Source organism: Crinia signifera, chromosome 1, assembly GCF_055691185.1.
Source record: "Crinia signifera chromosome 1, ASM5569118v1, whole genome shotgun sequence".
NCBI lineage: Eukaryota > Metazoa > Chordata > Amphibia > Anura > Myobatrachidae > Crinia > Crinia signifera.
The window spans coordinates 257,507,666-257,530,794 of record NC_139217.1 but is presented as its reverse complement, the minus strand read 5'-3'; the positions used below and the strand labels follow the sequence as shown (position 1 = coordinate 257,530,794).

The 23,129-nt window shown below is 45.3% G+C and overlaps 1 protein-coding gene across 2 annotated transcripts in view; it reads left to right on the top strand.

The window, feature by feature from the left end:
- FSTL3 (follistatin like 3) overlaps positions 1 to 19,837 on the top strand; it is a 56,245-nt gene extending 36,408 nt beyond the window's left edge. For both annotated transcript variants that reach the window (XM_083181009.1, XM_083180999.1), the window contains exons 4-5: positions 17,098 to 17,325; positions 18,864 to 19,837. In XM_083181009.1, coding sequence (XP_083037135.1) covers positions 17,098 to 17,325; positions 18,864 to 18,916 — 281 coding nt within the window. In that variant the 3' untranslated portion in view covers positions 18,917 to 19,837. The remainder of the gene's footprint in view (positions 1 to 17,097; positions 17,326 to 18,863) is intronic.
- Positions 19,838 to 23,129: the final 3,292 nt, after the last annotated feature.

The following is a 23,129-nucleotide window of genomic DNA, read 5'->3' as shown; positions in this document are numbered from 1 at the left end:
TTGACCCCCCCCGACGATCACACTGACCACACTGCCCCGGTGGCAGTGTGGTCCGTAGCCCATAGGCTACAATGAGACTATAGGATCGGAATCCTGCTGCGGTCTCCTACATACATTTAGGTGATAATATTTGCGGATAACGTTTTGGGGATTTAGCCGCAAATATTGAATGATAAATGGGCCCCTTAAGGTTTTAAAGAATAAATGCCTTCAGTACTGACCTAATCTAGCAATAATGCCATTATCTTTGTATACAGTAGTTGGCTGTAGAAGTGTTACTCAGCTGTAAGCAGCTCTATGCCAGACTAATCCTAGCAGTGTGGTCTTCCAGCTGCAGGAACTGTTTCTCTCGCGTTTATGACTTTTTAAGAGTCAGCAATGACTTTTTTTTCAAATTGTATTAATGCCGTTTAGCAGCTCAGCCAATGAGAAGGGAAATCTTAAAAGCTTAAATAAAAAATAAAAAATGACAGTGAGATCTTATAAATTGTTTTTAAATGCTGTATCTATTTTGTAGAAAATGTTCAATGCCCATTGGGGGTTATTCAGGTTGATTCGCAAGGCTGCGAATTCGCAGCCTTGCGAGTCCACCAAACCCCGCCCGGCGTACGCACGCCCCCCCCCCAGCAAAGTGCGGCTTCGCCCACACAGCAGCGAATGGATGTTTTGCATAAACATCCATTCGCTTTGCTGGGGTGTCTGCCCACATCATTCGATGGTCGGTGACTATCCAATGATGTTTAGCGTGCACGCTTATATAAGTGACTTTTGAGTTACTTAGTTAAGCGTGCGCGCTGGCGTGATATGGGCGGGCAGGTGACATCCGGTGATGTCAGCTACCCGGCCAACACAACCGCGTCACTGCCTCATTACCATGAGAACGCCCAGCGTTCTCATGGAAACGCCCATGGAACGCTGGGCGTTCCCATATGGTAATTGGGCAGCCTGGCGCGAGCCCATCTCCGCCCCCCCCCCCCCCCCTCGCTGCCATGGGTGCGTGCACCCGGCGACCCGAAAGGTCGCCGTGGGTGCACGCACCATGCGCCTGCACATGCGCAGAAACACGCCTGCGCATGCGCAGACGCACAACATCGGTACTGCGTGCGAATGCGCGCAGTACCGATGAAATCTGAATAAGGCCCATTGTCCACTAAATACACAGATTTATCCAGGCATTCATTCGTAATTGTGGTATTTATGGCAGTGACTAAATCTGATCAATTAAATATGGATTATTGCTTTTTAGTTTTCATTGTAGTATCATGAAGTAGTGTGGTAAAACGTGTATAAACCTCATTTCTCCTCCCTTGAAATTTCGAACAGCACAATCCATGAATATTTGTTTAGGACAGAGTAAATGGTTAGGGCAAAATCGCTTACCTGTCACAGAAGATCATTTTAGTGATGTCACTGTTTGTTAGTAAATGCATAGGTGGCTTTCATATAAAATGGCTGCCTCTAGTTACAGTATATATAGGTCACAGCTTAATATAATCATAATGTTGGCATCACAAATGTTAACATGAGAAATGTCGGCAAATGAAGAATGTCAATAAAATACAGCAAACCCCTGAACTCACTGACAGGTTCATTACTTACCCTAATCACACAGGTAATCCAAATTGACTCCACATTAACTCTTTTATTTCTTACACTCCTCATTTCTTAGCTTGCCCCATAACACCACTTACATTTAGCATGTCAAGGAAATTGTCTGTGGTGGTGAAGAAAAGATCTATTTCGCTCAACAGAATGTTGAATATGGTCTAATGACCACTCTCCCCTCCCTGTGCTTCCAAACGGGAAGCGGTCATCTGTCAGAACAGACTTAGGTCTACAGTCATTAGGTCGACCCCGGAAGGTCGACTTGCCCCAAGGTCGACAGGGTTAAAGGTCGACATGGGTCAAGGTTGACATGGGCCAAGGTCGACATGGGCCAAGGTCGACAGTCATTAGGTTGACATGAGTTTTTCACTTTTTTTTGAGCTGACATGTGCCGACAGGCGGTATTTCATGCCCTACCATCCACTAGGGCGTGGTGGGAGAATAAAATAGTGTGCCGAGCGTAGCGAGGCACCGTGCCCGAAGCATAGCGAGCGCAGCGAGGGGCTGCGGTGCATCTCCAACTGTGTCCATGTCGACTGTGTCGACATTCGGCTAAAAAGGTAAAAAACTCATGTCGACATAATGACTGTCGACATAAACCCATGTCGACCTTGGCCCATGTCGACCTTAAGCCATGTCGACCTTGACCCATGTCGACATTTAACCCTGTCAACCTTGGGGCAAGTCGACCTTCCGGGGTCGACCTAATGACTGTAGACCTAAGTCTGTTCTGACAGATGTACCTCTTCCTTCCAAACAGACGCTGATTTCTACAGATTATGTTGGCAGAACTATTTGTCAAAGCTTTCTTGCCAACATTTGAAAATAATTTCAGAGACAATGTTGTTGGACAGGTGCAGTGTTTGAGTAACATACATTACATTACAGATAGAGAGACTCATTTACAGATATATGCAAACCCAATTTTTTTGCAGTTAAATGATGGCCTTGTAATGCCAATACGTCAACACCAAATGGCAACATGCATAGACAGCATAGACAGCAAGTTGACACATTACAAGGTCAACATGTTTTTTCTGTCAATTTGAACATTTCATCACGTGGAACTCAAAGTAATGTACCGCATACCCTTGTAAGGTTCGCTTCACTCACCATGATTTGGGCCAGGTGCCTCACTCCAATACTGCTGCGAGTGGCACACTTTACCATTCCCAATCAGAGTCCCTGGGGATGGTAAAGTATGAAAAAGTTAAAAAGAAATCCTGCCAAAAAACTCATGTCGACATTTTGCTCATGTCAACCTTTTGTCTATGTCCACTTTTTGCATTTGTTGTTGACCTATTGACTGTCTACCTATCAACCACATACACAATAGGGCTACTCAGAAGTGATCTGCAAAAGATTATCTGTCTTTTTTGTTTTTGAGACTTACAAAGTCACTGGTGGGTGTCTCAGTATGCCTGCGGTATTTGCATATTTTACACAGCCGCTGTGTACATCTCTGAATCAGTCCCTCAAAACACAAAAAATATAAGAGTGGAGTGGACATGATCACAGTACAATTATGTTACCTTAATGTTACAATAATACTGTAAAGTTACACATATTTACAGGTTAACAGTTACATTGCTCATTAAAAAAGGACTGTCACGTTTTGGGCGACTTGTGGAGAGCCAGCTGCAGAGTAACGGAAGTGGGGCTCTTTGATGTAACTATGTTGCATGGGCGAACAATAGTGACAGTTAATGTAACAAACGAGACATTGAGAATAATATACTGAAAGAGTTTGGGTTTTAATGAGCAGTCCTTTAAATAGAAAGAGATGAATTGATGGAATGATATACTGAGAAAGAGTTGAGGAAAGAGTCAATGATAAATCGATGATTCGATGTTGAGACGATAAGAAGTTGATGATGATGGCTTGATGTTGAAGGAATGATATAACGATGATTCAGACGATGCTGAGTAAGGTCGTGACTGTTGGTAGCGCCAGGAAGCTCTGAACAATAGGAGAGGACCACCGGTCATGCAGTGACACCACCTGTGGGATGATGCCCAACGTCAGCCTCTGTTCCTTTAAGTAGTTGGAGAGTCCTGGATAACTTTGGCTTGAAGCAGTGGACGACCGGCAAGGTCTGGAGTAGAGATACCTCTGAAGAAGGTAAGGGAGTCAGGCTGCAGTAAGGGAATACCGTAGTGAAGCTGCTAAGAGGTAGACAACATTGTACTGACTGGTTTGCAGACCCAGCCAGCGGGGTTTTACGTGCAGGGCTCAGACCTGATTGGATCTTCAGTGATGAATTCACGATCAGGGCTGGCTTGATGATTCAGGATAACCAACAAGATGGCCACCACCATACAGGAGACATGTGCGGACGGCAGGGAGACAGACTACGCGAGTGCGCCCAGGCCAGCGTTTGTCAGGATTGCGGCCTAAGAGAGAGCAGACGCCATCTTGGCAGACTTCACCTCGCACCCCCGTACACCAGGATGCCGCAGGCCAGGACCAGCGCCGGGAGCAGAATAGAGCTCACTGGCGTGCGGTGACATGCCAGCACACTGCAGGCCGTGGCCAGTGCCAGAGGTGAGGGTAAGCGCCATGGCGTTTGTGACAAGGACATTGTAAAGGACCAGAATTTCAAAAGGCTTTACAACAAGGAATGGGGAACCTCCAGCCCGCAAACGGACCCCATAGCCAGTCTGAGTGGCCCTCCTGGCGGCTTTGCCAAGTCAAGTACAGAGGAGGTCTCGCGAGAAGCCGATAGTTCTCGCGAGATTTCTCTTAATCTGCAGCAGCCGGAGACTGTGAGTCCCACTCAGCGCAGACACCAGAGTGTGGGACGGATGCAGCAGGACATTAAATAAGTGACATCTTTATTTTTTCCCCATGCAAACGGCCCTTGGCACAAAAGAGGTTCCCCACCCCTGCTTTACAGCAAGTACAACTGGCAACTTTGTGAGAGTAATGTGATGGTGTGAATCTCTCTATACTTTATTAAAATCTTGCATTTTTGTAATACCTAGCAGAACATAATTTGCCAAGTACTTTCTGGGGTTTTTTGGGTTTGTTTTTATTAATGGCTATTGAACATGTAACAAGGTGATCCAATTTCAAAAGGCATACTCATTTGTATACATGTAAATTATCACTGGCTAGAGCTGAATAGGATGTACATGTACACCTTTAAACAAACCCTGGGGTGGAATTTTCTAAGCCCGGCCGTGATGGCTGAGCGCCAACACAAATTATTATAAATGTTTTTTTCGGCCTGAGCACTGGACAGATTTACCTAGCTGCTGAGTTTTTCAGATGGTGTACTCATTCACATTTGGCTGAAGCACTGCACTGTGGATCCCTATATTGGGGGATCCACACTCCACCAGGGACCCCAACCAGTGCACATGGTTTTGTCCATTTGAGAAGGAATTTGCCATTGAACCAGAATAAGGGCCAATGTGCAATGGACATTACGGTGTGTGGTATATGTAATTTGGCATAATGGCGTGTGTACATTTTTGGTATGTGCCTTTGGCGCGCACTGTCCCTAATTGTTAGTTTATCTGGCTCCTACATTTTCAACTGGCTTCTAGATTTTAAAGAAATTTGTTAAACCATGTTCTACATTGTACATTCTATAATTTGTTGTCAAAGACCAGCATCTTAAAAAAGCATAACCATTGGGAACCCACCCCAAGAAATCAACCCCACATGCGTCGTATCCTACTCTTTAACCACATCTTAAATCGGGTTTCCATAGCTTTTCCTTATTCATAAAGGTTGTGCTTTCCCATTATACTGTACCTGGTCTTCAATGAAAACCAATGCCAGCTACAATAAACTGCCCTGATTTGCAGTGTTTCACTGGAATTTTAAAAATGATGTTAAAAAATGTAACATACTAGCTTAAGCTAGTCTATTCTACTTGGGTGTCTTTCCTGAAAGTCAAATATATGTGAGCATGATACAGTTGCTTACACCCCTCTGTATACTCCTTGGTTGTCCCACATTGAATCGGAACACATGTTTTTATAATGACATAAGCAACTCTGCATTTTAATTTAGTGCAGAGGCGTACAAAATCCACAACACCCTGCCATAAGCTTTCCTTGATCTCTCTATTCCCCAGCCATATTGTTATCATAGAGGCCATTGCTTATGAAATGATGGTGTATTTGGGTAAGGCATTCCTTATTGAAATGGTATGCTCATTGCAACAACAAGTGTGGCGAGCGCAGCGAGCCCCACGCGGGGACGCGGAATACATGTAAAGTCATCCGCGGTCCCTCGCGGGGCTCGCCACACTTCGGGCTCAGTGGTTTGCTGCGCTCGCCACAATATCTACAATCATAATCATAAGGAAACAATCCACACCATGCCACTATCTCTACATTTCAGTTAGAGATGAGATAGAATCTTATTGTTTCTAATATATAATGGAACCTATATTCTGGATATATAGTAAGGTTTCTGTTGATCATTTCCCTCACAGGAAGTGTTTGCTTCTTTTTCAGCTTTTTTTTTCTTTCTTGGAAAGTGAAAAGGAAGAAACACATTTTGTATTCTTAAGAAAAGCTGCAGAAATCAGTGTAAACACTTGGCAGCAGGAGAAGGAACAGTCCGTCCGCTCAAACACATGTCTTACATCTCCCTAACTCCTCCGGCTTAAAGAAACACACTGATTGCAATCACTAGCTTGGGATTTATGTAATATGGCTTCAGCGCAGTTTTGTGCTGAGCTCCACCTCCACTGTTTTGCAGGGAGGAGCAAAAATCTAGCTATTTTCCTGGGAAAATAAACCTGCAAACGATTATTGTTCATCTATCTATATGCCACGTGATTGCTAGAACCACTTCTGTTTTCAGGGTTTTTCCATCATTCACTGTGTCCATGTATAACTGGAATGGGAATATAAATCTGTGGCGAAGTGAGCCCACAAGGGAACAATCCAGCTGCAATAAAATAGCCTACACTTACGTAAAATACAAACAAAATTTAAAAACCGCTGTGAGGGTCCTCACTTAACGTCACATCCTGCCATCAAAACAGAAGTGGATCTAGATTCTAGACACAACCATATACACATACCCAGCAACTTGGGGATCTGTATAAGGAGCAATGAAAACCCCTGTTCCAAAAAGCTCTTCAGAAGACAGGGCTGTTTACTGCGAATCATGGCATTTACAGGAAAGGGGCGAGGCTTAATGATGACAAGAACCACCCCGCCACCCATCTGCTCTCTGGGCTTCTCCAGGAGAGGAATGGAGCCTTATTTTCTGGACCCTTAGTGGAGCACACAGGGCCGTCTCAACAATAGAGTGTGCCCCTGGGCAAAATAACTTGAGGGCCCCCTCACAACCCCCCTAACAGACCCACCTATGTGCAGCAACAAGAGCAGCGGCTGTGATCCGGGCTGCGGGAGGCTAGGAGCTTGATCTAGCACTATTTACCGCCAGGCAGGAAGCCCTGCTGATTTTGAAAAGACTGACAGGACACTGATTGACCGGATGCTCAGCCAATCAGCGTCCAGCCAGTCTTTTCAAAATCAGCAGTGCTTCCCGCCTGGTAAATAGATCTATAAGCTCCCAGCCACGACTGCCTGGATCCCCGCTGCCTGGATGCCACTGCCCGGGCAGTGCCGGCTGAGAGCTTGTAGCACTATTTGCTGGACGTGAAGGCTGCTGATTTTGAAAAGACTGGCCAGACGCTGATTGGCTGAGCATCCAGCCAATCAGCATTCAGACAGCCTTATCAAAATCAGCAGCGCTTCCCGCCCGGCAAATAGCGCTACTACAAGCTCTGAGTCGCTGCTGCCTGGATGCCGCTGACTGCCTCTGTCCTGATACCCGCCACCGCTCCCCAGAGCAATGCCACCTTCCCCATTGGGGTGGGCCCCTACAATCCTTGGACCCCTGGGCAACTGCCCATTAAGTCCAAAGGGAAAGATGGCACTAGGATCACATGGTGTACTTCTACATATTCTTGTTTGAGAGGAGGATGCTGACACACTGCATACTATAGTTTGTCTGAGACGTACACCTTAATTGGCTACTTTTTGAGTCCTACATTGTTTCATTGAACCTTAGAGTTCCAGGGTAATTTATTGTACACCGCATTGGCCCCTTTTTACTTCAGATCTACTTTTTCCTGTTTTTACTGATCTTAGAAATTCCTGACATTCATCCTGTTGACCTTTTTAATAATTCAGTGCTCTTTCTTTATACACTGAATCTTGGAAGTCCAGACTAAACTCATTCTGGTTGAACCACCACCACATTTATACTACAGATAGAGCGGGAGACATCTTTGGCCGGCGCTCGCCAGATCCCTTGCACTAGCGAGCACCAGCGATAGAGACTGGGACGCAGGTGCGTCTCACATGCACGTGCGTCCCAGCTTCCGTTGGCAGGGGGATGGGAACCCTGTCCGTCTCCGCTTCAGGGAGACGAACATGGTTAGGGGGGGGCGGCAAGGCGGCGGAGACCCGGGGCGACCGTCGGCGAGGCGGCGGGGAGCCGGGGGAAGCTACGTTGTAAAGCGCGTCCCCTTACGGTGGCTGGCGGGGGTTGGCGGATGGCGACTCTTCCGCTATCCCCTGCAAAGATGTCTCCCACTACATCTGTATATTACGATACAAACTTACATAATGAAAATTCACCCCTGATGAGGTCTCTTGCAGACAAAACGGGTCAGGTTTGTGCTATCAAAAGCTTTCTATGATATGAACATTAATTACTTTAAAGCTAAAATTATATATCAACATCCAAGTGACTTTTTATTGGTTTTAATAAATGATCATTGTAGTATATTTTGTTTGAGACTTATATGATACTACCTAAGTGGGAAACATATTATAAGCTATGGATGGCACTCAGGAGATTTCCACAGTACTGCACGGCGGCAGTCAGAAGAATAACAAATTCAGGTCTGTGTGTCAACGTTTAGGGTAACAACCTTTAATCAAGACATGATTTGTCTTGATAAAGGGGTGTTACCCAAAACGTTGACACACAGACCTGCTTTGTCTGAATTTGTTATTCTTCTGACTGCCGCCGTGCAGTACTGTGGAAATCTCCTGAGTGCCATCCATAGCTGTTGGAAATATCTTTCCCCTCGTGGGACGGAAAGGCACCTGAGTTGTTATCTATGGTCTGCGAGTGCCGGGACTCTCCCCATGCTATATATATATATATATATATATATATATATATATATATTCGCAATTCACATTTAGTAGGGCACTCTTGGTTCAGAAAAAGTAATGTTGGGGTGCCTTTCTCAATTAAGTGTACATACATACAAATCCTTGCATCAATAATCAGAAGGGCAGGTAACATTGCAACAGGCATAGTAAAGTGGAAAAGAAAGGTTGATTGCCAACATTTCAGGGCCCACATTGGCCTTTTCATCAAGGGTGTATTACTTTTCCAGAACCAAGAGTGCCATATATATATATATATATATATATATATATATATATATATAAGGGTGATAGGGGTATAGAGAGCGCTTTCAACCACCAAATAGAGTTTCAACCAATGATTTGTTAAAATACACAACAGTACCAATCTTAATAAAACTGATAAAGTGTCCAGCCCTCCGTCGGCTGGGTACGCTGACACGCAGTGGAACGCATTAAAAACAGGAAGCGCTTCCACTATAGAGACCAACGAGTCCCACCCGGAAGTCTGATCTGACCCGCAATTGGAACGCACGCGGGGGAATTAGGTAACGACAGGACTTTAAGTGCAGCCCTTGTATGTCTGTATGCCCACATCTGCTAACTATAGGCATCTGCATAATGTCATGCAGTTAGGGAGGACGCTGCCCCCTCTAAATAGGATCCATTAACTTAGTTTACTTATCCTGACACACGGAAGTGATGTCACTGCCTCTAGGCTTAAAAGGCAGCCAGCGCTACAGCTGGTTGTATCGGCAGACAGACATTTGCAGAACTTCACTTTGAGACCAGGTGAGAGGAGGTGGTGTGGTGTTTGACCCCTGTCACTATGCTGCTAGAATTGGTGTTAATTATGTTACACTAAACCCATTTTTATAGCAATACCATGCTTGTCACATATATATTGGTGATTGTCATTGTTTGTGTATAGTAACAATATGCAGATTGTCATTTTTTGTGTATAGTAACAATATGCAGGCATGTTCTGATATGGATACACTTGGCCTTATATATAAAAAGTAAAAATTGCTTTTAGACTTGCACATTGTACCCTGTAAAGGTAAAACTGCCTATTTATCAGTCTGTTAAACCGTCACAGTTTTTTCTTTAGCCTCACTAATGGCAATCAGCCTGTATTCTTTGTTGCGACATTACCACTTTACTGGTCCAGGAAAAGAAAAGTGGTTTATCCACACTTATTCCTAGGAACCAGCTTATTAAAAGGCAATTAGCCTGTAGACTACTTTAATATGCATTAAGAATATATTTATCAATATTTCCCTTGATTGACGCTTACCCGTACCTAATTTAGTATAATTATTCACAGAAATTGGATGTTCTGTTCCGCCTTCTATGTGCGTTTTATTTACTATTGAAGTAGGTATGTATACATTTCGTTACATCTTACAGCCATATGGGTATTTTTGCATTTACTATGGCCGCCATATACTCATTGCATATTTTTTCAGAAATTGTGGAGCCTAAACACTGGACTAGGCCAAATAGTGATTGTACCGGGTGAATAACCCCCTTTCCATTGGATGGTCCCACTTATATTAAAGACCCTAAGACCCACAAAAATTGGGGACTCTCCGTGATTACGTTGACCCTGCAAAAAGACAATCTGGGTATGTCAAATTTAAAATCCTTCTAGCCTAAAATGGGTTTATTAACAATACTCACCACATGATTCTCCCACAACCATTAGGTAATCATCCTTTTGAAGTGAAAGTGACCACTAAGGAATCTATATGTTAATATACCTGTTGAAATAATCTTTTAGGTAGGTCTCCGTTTTTATAATCTCATCATGCATCTATAGAGTATAAATTCTATACGTTTAAATCAAAAAGATTTTTTTGCCATCTAGACATCTGAATTCTACTCCTGTGAGGGAGGCCATCACTACCCTCGTTATTTCGAAGCTCAACAAGTTGGTACAAATACTGCTAAATTGCCTTTGGGTATGTCCTATATCCTCCAAACCGACCCACTTCTTTAAACATCAAATATATAATGTATAAAACTTTTTGTAACACATGGTTCTCCTACAGATTTTGAAGTCCGCCCCTTTGAGGGAATTTATATACCATTTACGCCTATTTGAGGAAATACACGCTGGTATAAGCGTTCTAATATCATTATGGTATGTTCAATACCCTTATATCTCCCCTCTATCACATTTTCGATTTGGTGCTCTCTCCATACAATCATGCTCTTTATTCTTTTCTTCTGTGCTCGTTCTCTTTAATAACATTGAATTTTAAGGACTATGAAGTCTGCTCATTTTTAATAATATTAATTTTATAAAATGTATGTATAAAATATGTATGTATAAAATGCGAATATTTCTGTATATGTGTTTAATGTACTACCACCATTGTTTTCACCATCTGCAGTACTAAACCCCTGATGAAGTCTTTTTCAAGACGAAACGCGTCGGGTTACTTGCATTTCCGAAAAGGATACTACTTCCAGATGTGACTCTGAAAAAATCTTTCAATAAAAAGCACACTGGTTTTATTAAGATTGGTACTGTTGTGTATTTTAACAAATCATTGGTTGAAACTCTATTTGGTGGTTGAAAGCGCTCTCTATACCCCTATCACCCTTATTTCTAAACTCCGCCTCCCACTAACAGGGGGGGACATAGAGCAGCTGCTTATAATTCTCTAAGGGCGCACGTGGGGTCACTCTTTCGATATATATATATATATATATATATATATATATATATATAGATAAGATGCGGGGGGGGGGGCGGCACTCAGAAATAAATACAAAAGGCAAGCGGTATTGTGACCGACGTTTCAAAAGCCCTCAGGCTTTTTTTATCAAGGCGCTTGTATTGAAAGGTTCTGTACCCACTGTTATGCACATGTTGAACTAAAAAGTGGTATGTACCATTAAAAAACTTTTGGTACTCTTTACCTAGCACGGCGCCCATCGCGGGCATCGCGGGCATCGCGGCCATCGCATGCACTAAAAAACGGGTGCGACGCGATGCCCGCGATTTCCCATAGGGAACAATGTTAAAAGTGTGATTGGACGCGATTTTACTGTTCAATGCCTCAATGCCCGCGATTTTTCCATAGGAAACAATGTTAAATGGGCCACAGAGCCCAAATAGTCCCCCTGAAGTCTGAAATGGCCCCCACAATTGTTAACGCCACCCCACGATCAACGTGAACCCGAAGCGTGGCGAGCGGCGGCTGTACGCGTCCTCCGACCTTTTCATACCCCCACTATCCACGTCGGCGTGGAGTTGAGAATAGAATAGCGTCCCTTTGCGGGCTTCACAGGTATCCGCGTCCCCTCGCGGGGCGCGCTGCGCGCGCCACGCTTCGGACTCGGTGGCTCACTGCGCTTGCCACACTATTCTATTCTCAACTCCACGCCGACGTGGATAGTGGGGGTATGAAAAGGTCGGAGGACGCGTACCGCCACGCTTCGGGTTCACGTTGATCGTGGGGTGGCGTTAACAATTGTGGGGGCCATTTCAGACTTCAGGGGGACTATTAGGGCTCTGTGGCCCATTTAACATTGTTTCCTATGGAAAAATCGCGGCCATTGAGGCATTGAACACTAAAATCGCGTCCAATCACACTTTTAACATTGATCCCTATGGGAAATCGCGGGCATCGCGGGCATCGCGTCGCACCCGTTTTTTTAGTGCATGCGATGGCCGCGATGCCCGCGATTTTTTACCCCCGATGACCGTGATGGACATCGTGGGCGCCGTGCTAGGTAAAGAGTACCAAACTTTTGCTTCAGCAAGTCCGGTGAGTGTCTCCAACTTTTCATTCGTATATATTTGGAAGTATCCAGGATTGGGACTTTCTGGCTTCAGGCACCCCGGCAGTTGGTTTGGATATTGGGAGAGTGCTATCCCCACGATATGGATATATATATATATATATATATATATATATATATATATATATATATAAATAACATTTTTATCTTTATCAACGTGTTTAACTGGATATATAGTAAGGTTTCTGTTGATCATTTCCCTCACAGGAAGTGTGTGCTTCTTTTTCAGCTTTTTTTTTCTTTCTTGGAAAGTGAAAAGGAAGAAACACATTTTGTATTCTTAAGAAAAGCTGCAGAAATCAGTGTAAACACTTGGCAGCAGGATAAGGAACAGTCCGTCCGCTCAAACACATGTCTTACATCTCCCTAACTCCTCCGGCTTAAAGAAACACACTGATTGCAATCACTAGCTTGGGATTTATGTAATATGGCTTCAGCGCAGTTTTGTGCTGAGCTCCACCTCCACTGTTTTGCAGGGAGGAGCAAAAATCCAGCTATTTTCCTGGGAAAATAAACCTGCAAACGATTATTGTTCATCTATCTATATGCCACATGATTGCTAGAACCACTTCTGTTTTCAGGGTTTTTCCATCATTCACTGTGTCCATGTATAACTGGAATGGGAATATAAATCTGTGGCGAAGTGAGCCCACTAGGGAACAATCCAGCTGCAATAAAATAGCCTACACTTACGTAAAATACAAACAAAATTTAAAAACCGCTGTGAGGGTCCTCACTTAACGTCACATCCTGCCATCAAAACAGAAGTGGATCTAGATTCTAGACACAACCATATACACATACCCACAGGGCCGGCGCCACCACTAGGCAAGGTTAGGCATTTGCCTAGGGCGCCGGCCACTGGAGGGCGGTAGTGAGCTGGCCAGCAGCAGTAGCAGCAGCAGCAGCAGGAAGCTACTACCGCAGTCCGCAGAGGAGAGGATCAAGAAGAAGCAAGCTGCCTGCAGCTATTATGTAAGTATTCAGTCCCCCCCACCCCTTCCCCCCCCGCCGGAGCCCGCCCATCTGTACTACCTTGCTGCGCTGCCGCCTGCCAGGCGCTGACAGACTAGTCAGTCAGTCGCAAGTCATCAGGCCTGGCCAGGCTGGCCTACAGCTACAGCAGCCAGCGGGAAACTTTGGCGGCAGGCGGCGGCAGCCCCTGCCCCCACCGGCAAGGCAGCGTCAGCGGCACAGTGAGTGAGCAATGCTCCTGTCTTGTAAATCTCCGGCGGGTGGAGGAGCCGCCGCCGCCCGCCCGCCCAGCTACTCGGTGACACTGCCACCATCCTCTCCCTCTGGATGGTGGCAGTGATTTTTACACGGTGGTGCGGGGGGGGGGGCGGTATCCTGTAGGTTTGCCTAGGGCGCCTAGATGCCTTGCACCGGCCCTGCATACCCAGCAACTTGGGGGTCTGCATAAGGAGCAATGAAAACCCCTGTTCCAAAAAGCTCTTCAGAAGACAGGGCTGTTTACTGCGAATCATGGCATTTACAGGAAAGGGGCGAGGCTTAATGATGACAAGAACCACCCCGCCACCCGTCTGCTCTCCGGGCTTCTCCAGGAGAGGAATGGAGCCTTATTTTCTGGACCCTTAGTGGAGCACACAGGGCCGTCTCAACAATAGAGTGTGCCCCTGGGCAAAATAACTTGAGGGCCCCCTCACAACCCCCCTCACAGACCCACCTATGTGCAGCAGCAGCAGCAGCGGCTGTGATCCGGGCTGCGGGAGGCTAGGAGCTTGATCTAGCACTATTTACCGCCAGGCAGGAAGCCCTGCTGATTTTGAAAAGACTGACAGGACACTGATTGACCGGATGCTCAGCCAATCAGCGTCAAGCCAGTCTTTTCAAAATCAGCAGTGCTTCCCGCCTGGTAAATAGCTCTATAAGCTCCCAGCCACCACTGCCTGGATCCCCGCTGCCTGGATACCACTGCCCGGGCAGTGCCGGCTGAGAGCTTGTAGCGCTATTTGCTGGACGTGAAGGCTGCTGATTTTGAAAAGACTGGCCAGACGCTGATTGGCTGAGCATCCAGCCAATCAGCATTCAGACAGCCTTATCAAAATCAGCAGCGCTTCCCGCCTGGCAAATAGCGCTACTACAAGCTCTGAGTCGCTGCTGCCTGGATGCCGCTGACTGCCTCTGTCCTGATACCCGCCACCGCTCCCCAGAGCAATGCCACCTTCCCCATTGGGGTGGGCCCCTACAATCCTTGGACCCCTGGGCAACTGCCCATTAAGTCCAAAAGGAAAGATGGCACTAGGATCACATGGTGTACTTCTACATATTCTTGTTTGAGAGGAGGAAGCTGACACACTGCATACTATAGTTTGTCTGAGACGTACACCTTAATTGGCTACTTTTTGAGTCCTACATTGTTTCATTGAACCTTAGAGTTCCAGGTTAATTTATTGTACACCGCATTGGCCCCTTTTTACTTCTGATCTACTTTTTCCTGTTTTTACTGATCTTAGAAATTCCTGACATTCATCCTGTTGACCTTTTTAATAATTCAGTGCTCTTTCTTTATACACTGAATCTTGGAAGTCCAGACTAAACTCATTCTGGTTGAACCACCACCACATTTATACTACAGATAGAGCGGGAGACATCTTTGGCCGGCGCTCGCCAGATCCCTTGCACTGGCGAGCACCAGCGATAGAGACTGGGACGCGCGTGCGTCTCACATGCACGTGCGTCCCAGCTTCCGTTGGCAGGGGGATGGGAACCCTGTCCGTCTCCGCTTCAGGGAGACGAAAATGGTTAGGGGGGGCGGCAAGGCGGCGGGGACTCGGGGCGACCGGCGGCGAGGCGGCGGGGACCCGGGGGGAGCTCTGTTGTAAAGTGCGTCCCCTTACGTGGCTGGCGGGGGTTGGCGGATGGCCATCACCTGCAAAGATGTCTCCCGCTACATCTGTATATTACGATACAAACTTACATAATGAAGATTCACCCCTGATGAAGTCTCTTGCAGACAAAACGGGTCAGGTTTGTGCTATCAAAAGCTTTCTATGATATGAACATTAATTACTTTAAAGCTAAAATTATATATCAACATCCAAGTGACTTTTTATTGGTTTTAATAAATGATCATTGTAGTATATTTTGTTTGAGATTTATATGATACTACCTAAGTGGGAAACATATTATAAGGGTTTCCATAGGCGCCCATTCACTATTGTTGCTATATATATATATATTTATTTATACCTGTTTTAAGTCTCTTGAGGAAGGGGTTGAGCCCCGAAACGGCCCGTCGAGGCTAAATAAACATCTTATCCTTAAAGAAATTGCTGCAGTGACGTGTTTGATCCTCCCGAGGACCCTTGCTTGATATTCAATTTTGGCAAAGGCACGCAGCATCGCTGAATCGATTGTGGAGAGTGCCGGTCCGTTACACGGTATATATATATATATATATATATATATATATATATATCCAACAGCTATGGATGGCACTCAGGAGATTTCCACAGTACTGCACGGCGGCAGTCAGAAGAATAACAAATTCAGACAAAGCAGGTCTGTGTGTCAACGTTTCGGGTAACAACCCTTTATCAAGACATGATTTGTCTTGATAAAGGGTTGTTACCCAAAACGTTGACACACAGACCTGCTTTGTCTGAATTTGTTATTCTTCTGACTGCCGCCATGCAGTACTGTGGAAATCTCCTGAGTGCCATCCATAGCTGTTGGAAATATCTTTCCCCTCGTGGGACGGAAAGGCACCTGAGTTGTTATCTATGGTCTGCGAGTGCCGGGACTCTCTTCATGCTATATATATATATAAATATATATATATATATATATTCGCAATTCACATTTAGTAGGGCACTCTTGGTTCAGAAAAAGTAATGTTGGGGTGCCTTTCTCAATTAAGTGTACATACATACAAATCCTGGCATCAATAATCAGAAGGGCAGGTAACAGTGCAACAGGCATAGTAAAGTGGAAAAGAAAGGTTGATTGCCAACATTTCAGGGCCCACATTGGCCTTTTCATCAAGGGTGTATTACTTTTCCAGAACCAAGAGTGCCATATATATTTATATATATATATATATATATATATATATGATGCTGGGGGGAAGGGGGGTATTGTGACCGACGTTTCAAAAGCCCTCAGGCTTTTTTTTATCAAGGTGCTTGTATTGAGAGGTTCTGTACCCACTGTTATGCACATGTTGAACTAAAAAGTGGTATGTACCATTAAAAAACTTTTGCTTCAGCAAGTCCGGTGAGTGTCTCCAACTTTTCATTCGTATATATTTGGAAGTATCCAGGATTGGGACTTTCTGGCTTCAGGCACCCCGTCAGTTGGTTTGGATATTGGGAGAGTGCTATCCCCACGATATGGATATATATATATATATATATATAACATTTTTATCTTTATCGACGTGTTTAACTGATTGAAATAAACAGGGAAAGAGCAGAGGATATAAAGGTTATAGCAGTAATAATATGCTTTTTTGATCTGTATAAGAAAAGTAATGGTGCTCTGTAGTCTTATGTAAAGTGACTTTTCTTCCAGAGTCCTGCTCCAACGTGGTTTGCCCAGGGACACATTCCTGCGTTGTGGATCAGACTGGAAGCGCCCATTGTGTTATGTGCCGCACCTCACCCTGTCCAATGCCTTTTGCCTCTGACTACATGTTATGTGGGAACAACAATGTCACCTATCCCTCTGCTTGCCACCTGCGAAGAGCCACCTGCTATTTGGGACGATCTATAGGGGTCCGTCATACAGGCAGCTGTGCAGGTACAGTAAATGTCACTATTTTCCATTGAAAAGTGTATTAAAAGACATAAACCAAGTGGTTTGGGGTGACCCCAAAAGCGCTTTATGCCTTTCAATACACTGCGTTCATTAGTTTTTGCTGTTCGAGTGCCTTCTCTTGGACTGGTCTGTATTACTATTTGCCTTATACACAGTTTTATTTCAATTTGTCACAGTAAGCATGTCATCTTGTGATCATCTGAGGGTCAGTTATGTTATCCTTAGGATCAGTTATGTGGTGAAGAACAGGATTTGCTTCTTTTTGTCCACATATATTATGATTAGAAGCCCCCAGCACTGATTTTGCCTGTTACATTGATAAATAATTTTGAAATGGTCCTGGACCACCAACTTAGGGCACCCCTCCAAATGCTCAGAGTGGCACCTCAGGGTGCTACGGCACACAGTTTGGGTACCACTAGCCTAAGCAGAAAAAGCAATAAAGCAGGAATAATTAAATAGTTTACTAAGCCACACATTTTATATAGCATTGTCACAATTTTCAGTTTTGTCAAAGATTATACTTACAATCATATTCAATTGAATTGTGAGGTTTTCCCCATGGCCAGGGGTTACAGTGAGGGGGAATGAGATGGAACTGAGTTCCACCACCTCTAATGGTGAGGTGGAACATTGTAACCTCCATATTTCTGTGCCTAATATCGGATATTGCTGCTACTTAAATATGCCAGTTAGAATTATAGAAATATAAACCACATTTTTGTTCTTTATGTAAAAATAAGCTAGTTACTCCAAGTTTTTTTTTTACTTGCAATGTAGTGTGTGTCATTTAATTATTTTATTCGTCTCCATTCTTGTGTGACAATAATGGATGGATATTGGGCCTAATTAAGTATTCGCACCGGGACCATATATTCTCATATGCATATGTGCAGGACCGTTGCCTGGATGCCTTTGGCGACTTGCACAGTCGCCAAGGCATTCACAAGTTGGGGGGGGGGAAGGAAGTTGGGGGGAATGGAAGTGGTAAAGGTGTCAGTGGTAAGGCACATGGGGATGCCCAGAGTGCCTACAAAAACGGTGGGTGCCCCAGGAAACCGCTAGGCATCCCCATGCTAACGCAGGCGTATCAAAGCCTGCACGGGGCGGGCGTCTGACATCACATGACAACAGTGCCCGCCCCATTCTCTAAGTTGGACGCCGCAAATATAGGTCAGTCAAGACAGACTGACTTATATTTGTGAACAGGGCAAAAAACATTTGATGGTCGGCAACCATTGTATCATTTCGCCTCTGTACGCTTATGGTAAACATCCATTCGCAATGCGGCGGTGAGGCAGGGGATTCACCCTGGAAATTCTCTGGTGGGCAGTGTTAGATGGCTCGCTAAGCAGCAAATTTAGGCTGCTTAGCATGAGTTGATCATGATCAGCATGTAGGATAACGTACAGTGTCAAATCTGTGGTGTGTTATGGAACTATTATTATTTGTAGTAGTAGCAATAATAGCCAGAATGATGGTAAAAGTAGAGTAATACATATTTTTTCTTTCTTTTACAGTGCACTCCAAATTTTCCATGGATCTCGATGACGCAGTGAAGAATTATGTGTGAGATCATTATGATGTCATGGTGATGACAGAATAAGCACACGGCCATTCCATGTGTAAATTGTACATACAGTGAGGCATATTTATTAACTGGATGTGTTATTTATATGTATCAATCAAGCTCCTCTACCCAAGAACATAAATAGCAGGGTTTAATGGCTAAACTCGTGCACGTTTTAAGGTGATATCTAGTAGGAAATATCACATTTTGTAGTGAGATAAGGTGAATCTGTTTCCACTATGTTATGGTGGATGCAACCTATTTGTAAGGGACACCATGAATGTGTTTCTTGGGCAGCAAATGAAGTATTTTTCTTTGTTTCTGGGTGACATAGTGACGTGCAGACTGGTCAGTGGTGTCAGGAATTTGGTGCTTACACCATCATTTGTTGCAATGATATAAGGGTTTATGGAGATTAATGGTTTGCTATCACATAATGACACAGGACTGAACTATGTGACATGAAGACTGACTCGCTTCAGCAGTTAGCTTAGTGACACGGATGGAAAGGAACTATGAGGTTGGAAGATTGTAGCTGGTACTGCTACATATTAACACAGAAGCAAAGCAAGGGCCATGGTGACTGTAGTTCTTATTGCAGGGCACCACACACACATATACACACACACACACACACACACACACTGTCTTTTCAAAATATATTGCTTGTTGTAAAATAATATTGCAGCATTGATAAATCTGTAGAAATATGAAAACCTCTACCGCTGGCACCGCTCATACCAGTACATCACAGCCACATAAACAGGCTTTTATTTGCTGTTAAGTCCTTATCTACTGTTCAGTTCCGGGTGTAATTTGCCTCCTGCTGGTAACAGTCAGAGATTGCAGTGCTGTTTTTCTATTTTTCTAGCTTTCTGTCTTTACTCTTTTCTATCCATGAAAATAAAGTAATTAAAATGAAAACATTGTCATTTATTGATATAAAATGCTATGATTGTTGGTACAGCATGCTTAAGTCTTATTAAATGTAAAAGTAAATACAAAAATCACTCATTACTCTTATTATTTTAAAGGGCATACCTCACAACTGTGCCAATTTTCAGTGCCAGTCACATTCTTTTGGGTCTGTCCAGTGTCTTACCTGGGGCCAGCAGTGTCCAACGTCAGTGCAGGGAATAGATGCTGTGCACATGCGCACAGCATCTATTCAGGGATTCAGAGGGGCCAGCAGCTCCCAGAACACTGGCCATGCCCCCAACATTGACAAAAATGGGGCATGGCTTCACTGCATCCCCGCAAAGCCACATCCCTTAACCTGAGGTCATGCTCCTTTTCGGGAGCGCTCATCTACCGATCCACAAAGTTTGAAATTTGAGAGGTATGTGAAGGAGAAATCTTTCTTATCAGTGGCATTGCTTGGGTTGGTGACACTGAGGGCCAGATGTACTGTATCAAACTTCACAAAGTGATAAAGTGCAGAGTGATAAACAACCAGCCAGCTGCTACCTGTCATTTTTCAAAACCAGCCTGTAACATGGCAGGTAGGAGCTGATTGGCTGGTTGTTTATCACTCTCCATTTTATCACTTTGTGCGGGGGAGTGGGGCAGGTGGGAGCCCCCCTGCAATCCAGTGAATTTCCCGCAAAGAGGCTGGGGGCTTGCCAGCAGCTTACAGAGCCGCTGGTCAGGCCTCCAGAGCGGCGAAAAATGGGGCGTGGCCTCTCGGGAAATGATGGGATTTTAGGCCACGCCCCCCATTTCCAGCGCACACTGCCTGTCCCTACTCCTTGGTCAGGAAAGTTGGGAGGCATGGGTACTGTACTGTCCTAGAGACTCCCCCTGCACTGCCAGAAGCCTGATAATGTCACAGTATAGTATCCAGCTCCCTGTCACTGTCGCTGAGGAGTTGGCAGCTTGGTGTCACCGCCTCAGAGAACCAGTGCGGTCCGTACCGCCACCCCCACCTACACTTTTGTCTTTTGTTGCCTCTGCTCTACATGTGTTACACTGTTACCACTGTGGTAGGTCTTTTATTGGTGAATACCACAATTCCCATCACCCATGAGGCCGGGATTCTTCGGAATGATGTGTGTGCAGGCAGGGCCGGACTGGGACCAAAAATTGGCCCTGGCATTTTGAGCACACAGGCTCACCTGCTGCGTGTCAAAAAAGGGATGTGATCTAATGGAAAGGAGGTGTGGCATCACAAAGGGGCATGGTATTACACATTATACTACACACAGTAATGCCCATTACACTTTATGGCACACACACTGTAATGATCATTACAGAATATGACACAATCCTTATGCACATTACACATTAGGGCAAACACATCTTAATGCCCATTACATGTTATACCAAAAACCATAATGCCCATCACACGTTATACCAAACACCGTAATGCCCATTACATATAATACCACATGCCGTAATGCCTATTACATTTTATGCCACATAAGTTCCGCTTACCTACATGCTTGTTACTTCAGGTTTACTGCTCATTGCTACAGGTTTCCTGCTTGATACCAGGCGTTTAATGCTCGATACTGTGCAGGCAGCGGTGGTTCCTTTGCAATTTCATGGGCGATGGCAGGCCAGGCAAAGTGGGTGACGATGGCCTGGGCTGGCCTACTGGTGCTGGGCCCCCGGCTAAGCGAAGTGACGTTGAACACCAAATAATAAATTACAGTCTACTTTGGCAGACTGTCCCAACTTTTCAATCTTTCCTGAGCTGCTGCTGGCTGCCTTGCTCTCCACGGCCTGGGCCAGTCAGTTGGGGCCTGGGCGCTGCCCAGGGCACACTGGTGTGGTGCAGGCAGCGGAAGGACTGAGTGGCGTAAACTAGACATATTTCTCCCCCTGCAAAAAAGTTTATAGTGCCCCCCCCCCCCCCCCAACTGGAAAGTACTGTGTGTTGTAGGATGTACTGGGGGGCTGGCAGTGACAGACAGATTAGTGATGGTGGGGTCTTCGCCAATGGCAAGCGGGGGGGCAAGATCAGGGCTTATAGGGAGGGAGCTGAGCGGGTGACTGTCAGCCGCACTCAGCATGTGAGAGACTTGCAGCTATTAGACGCTACTGCTGTCTCTCTCACCAAACTTGGTACCAGACGTCACATCATGCTGCGCCGCTGAAGCAGGAGGGCACATCCAGCACTCCCAGTGCGTGACGTGGCGGCGTGTGTGTGACGTGACATACAAACACAGTGAGTCACGTGGGGGTGCGGGGGTAGTGTTATCAATGGGAAATATGTTGGCCAGGACGCTGGTGGTTGGAAGCTACAGCTGCCAATCATTGGAAGTGCTGCAAATGTCCGGGGGCACACCTAGGGTCATGTCTGACGTCACACCGTGGGCGGCGCAGCACACAGTGATTGAAGCCCAGGACTCAAGGTAGTGGGCTCAGCACATAAAATTGGCCCACAAGGCCATCGGCCCTTCTGGCATGTGCCAGATGACCAGTCCGGCCCTTGCCAGATAGTGTAGCGTGTATGACATAAAATGTGTGTATGCCCGAGATAAAATGTAGATCAGTCAGACATGCCGCAATGTTCAGCACGTCCCACTGATTTGACATGCATCTGGTAGTGTATGCCCTGCTCTGGCCAATGGATGGACAGCTAATGGCTATGGAGGTGTGTTAGCTAATCGTGCACAACTGGGAGGACTTTGCCATCATGTCCCATAACAGTGAGGGAGACAACTACAATAGTTCCGCCGAGTACATCCATGACATGTCCCAACTAAAGATGAGCGGTTTGCATTAGCTTAAATCCAAACGCACCCGAACTTCCAGTATCTAAGTCAATCCGAGTCACGGCTCAGGTTTATTATTTATTTATTAACAGTTTCTTATATAGCGCATACATATTCCGCAGCGCTTTACAGAGTATAATTGAACAGTCACATCAGTCACTGCCCCAGTGGAGCTTACAATCTATATTCCCTACCACGTGTACACGCACACAGTCATTCTAGGGCTACAGTAATTTTGTTACGAGCCAATTAGCCTACCAGTATATTTTTGGATTGTGGGAGGAAACCGGAGTACCCGGAGGAAACCCACTCAAGTATGGGAAGAATATACAAACTCTGCACAGTTAGGGTCATGGTGGGAATCCTGCCAGATGGGTTCCAAAGCGGGCAAAAAACGTCATTGTCCCGATGTCGGAATCTTGCGGATTTTTGATTCTGTAGGATCCTGCAGCAGTGACTCTGCGCCATTTCACTGTGTTCAGCTGTGTGCTGCACTG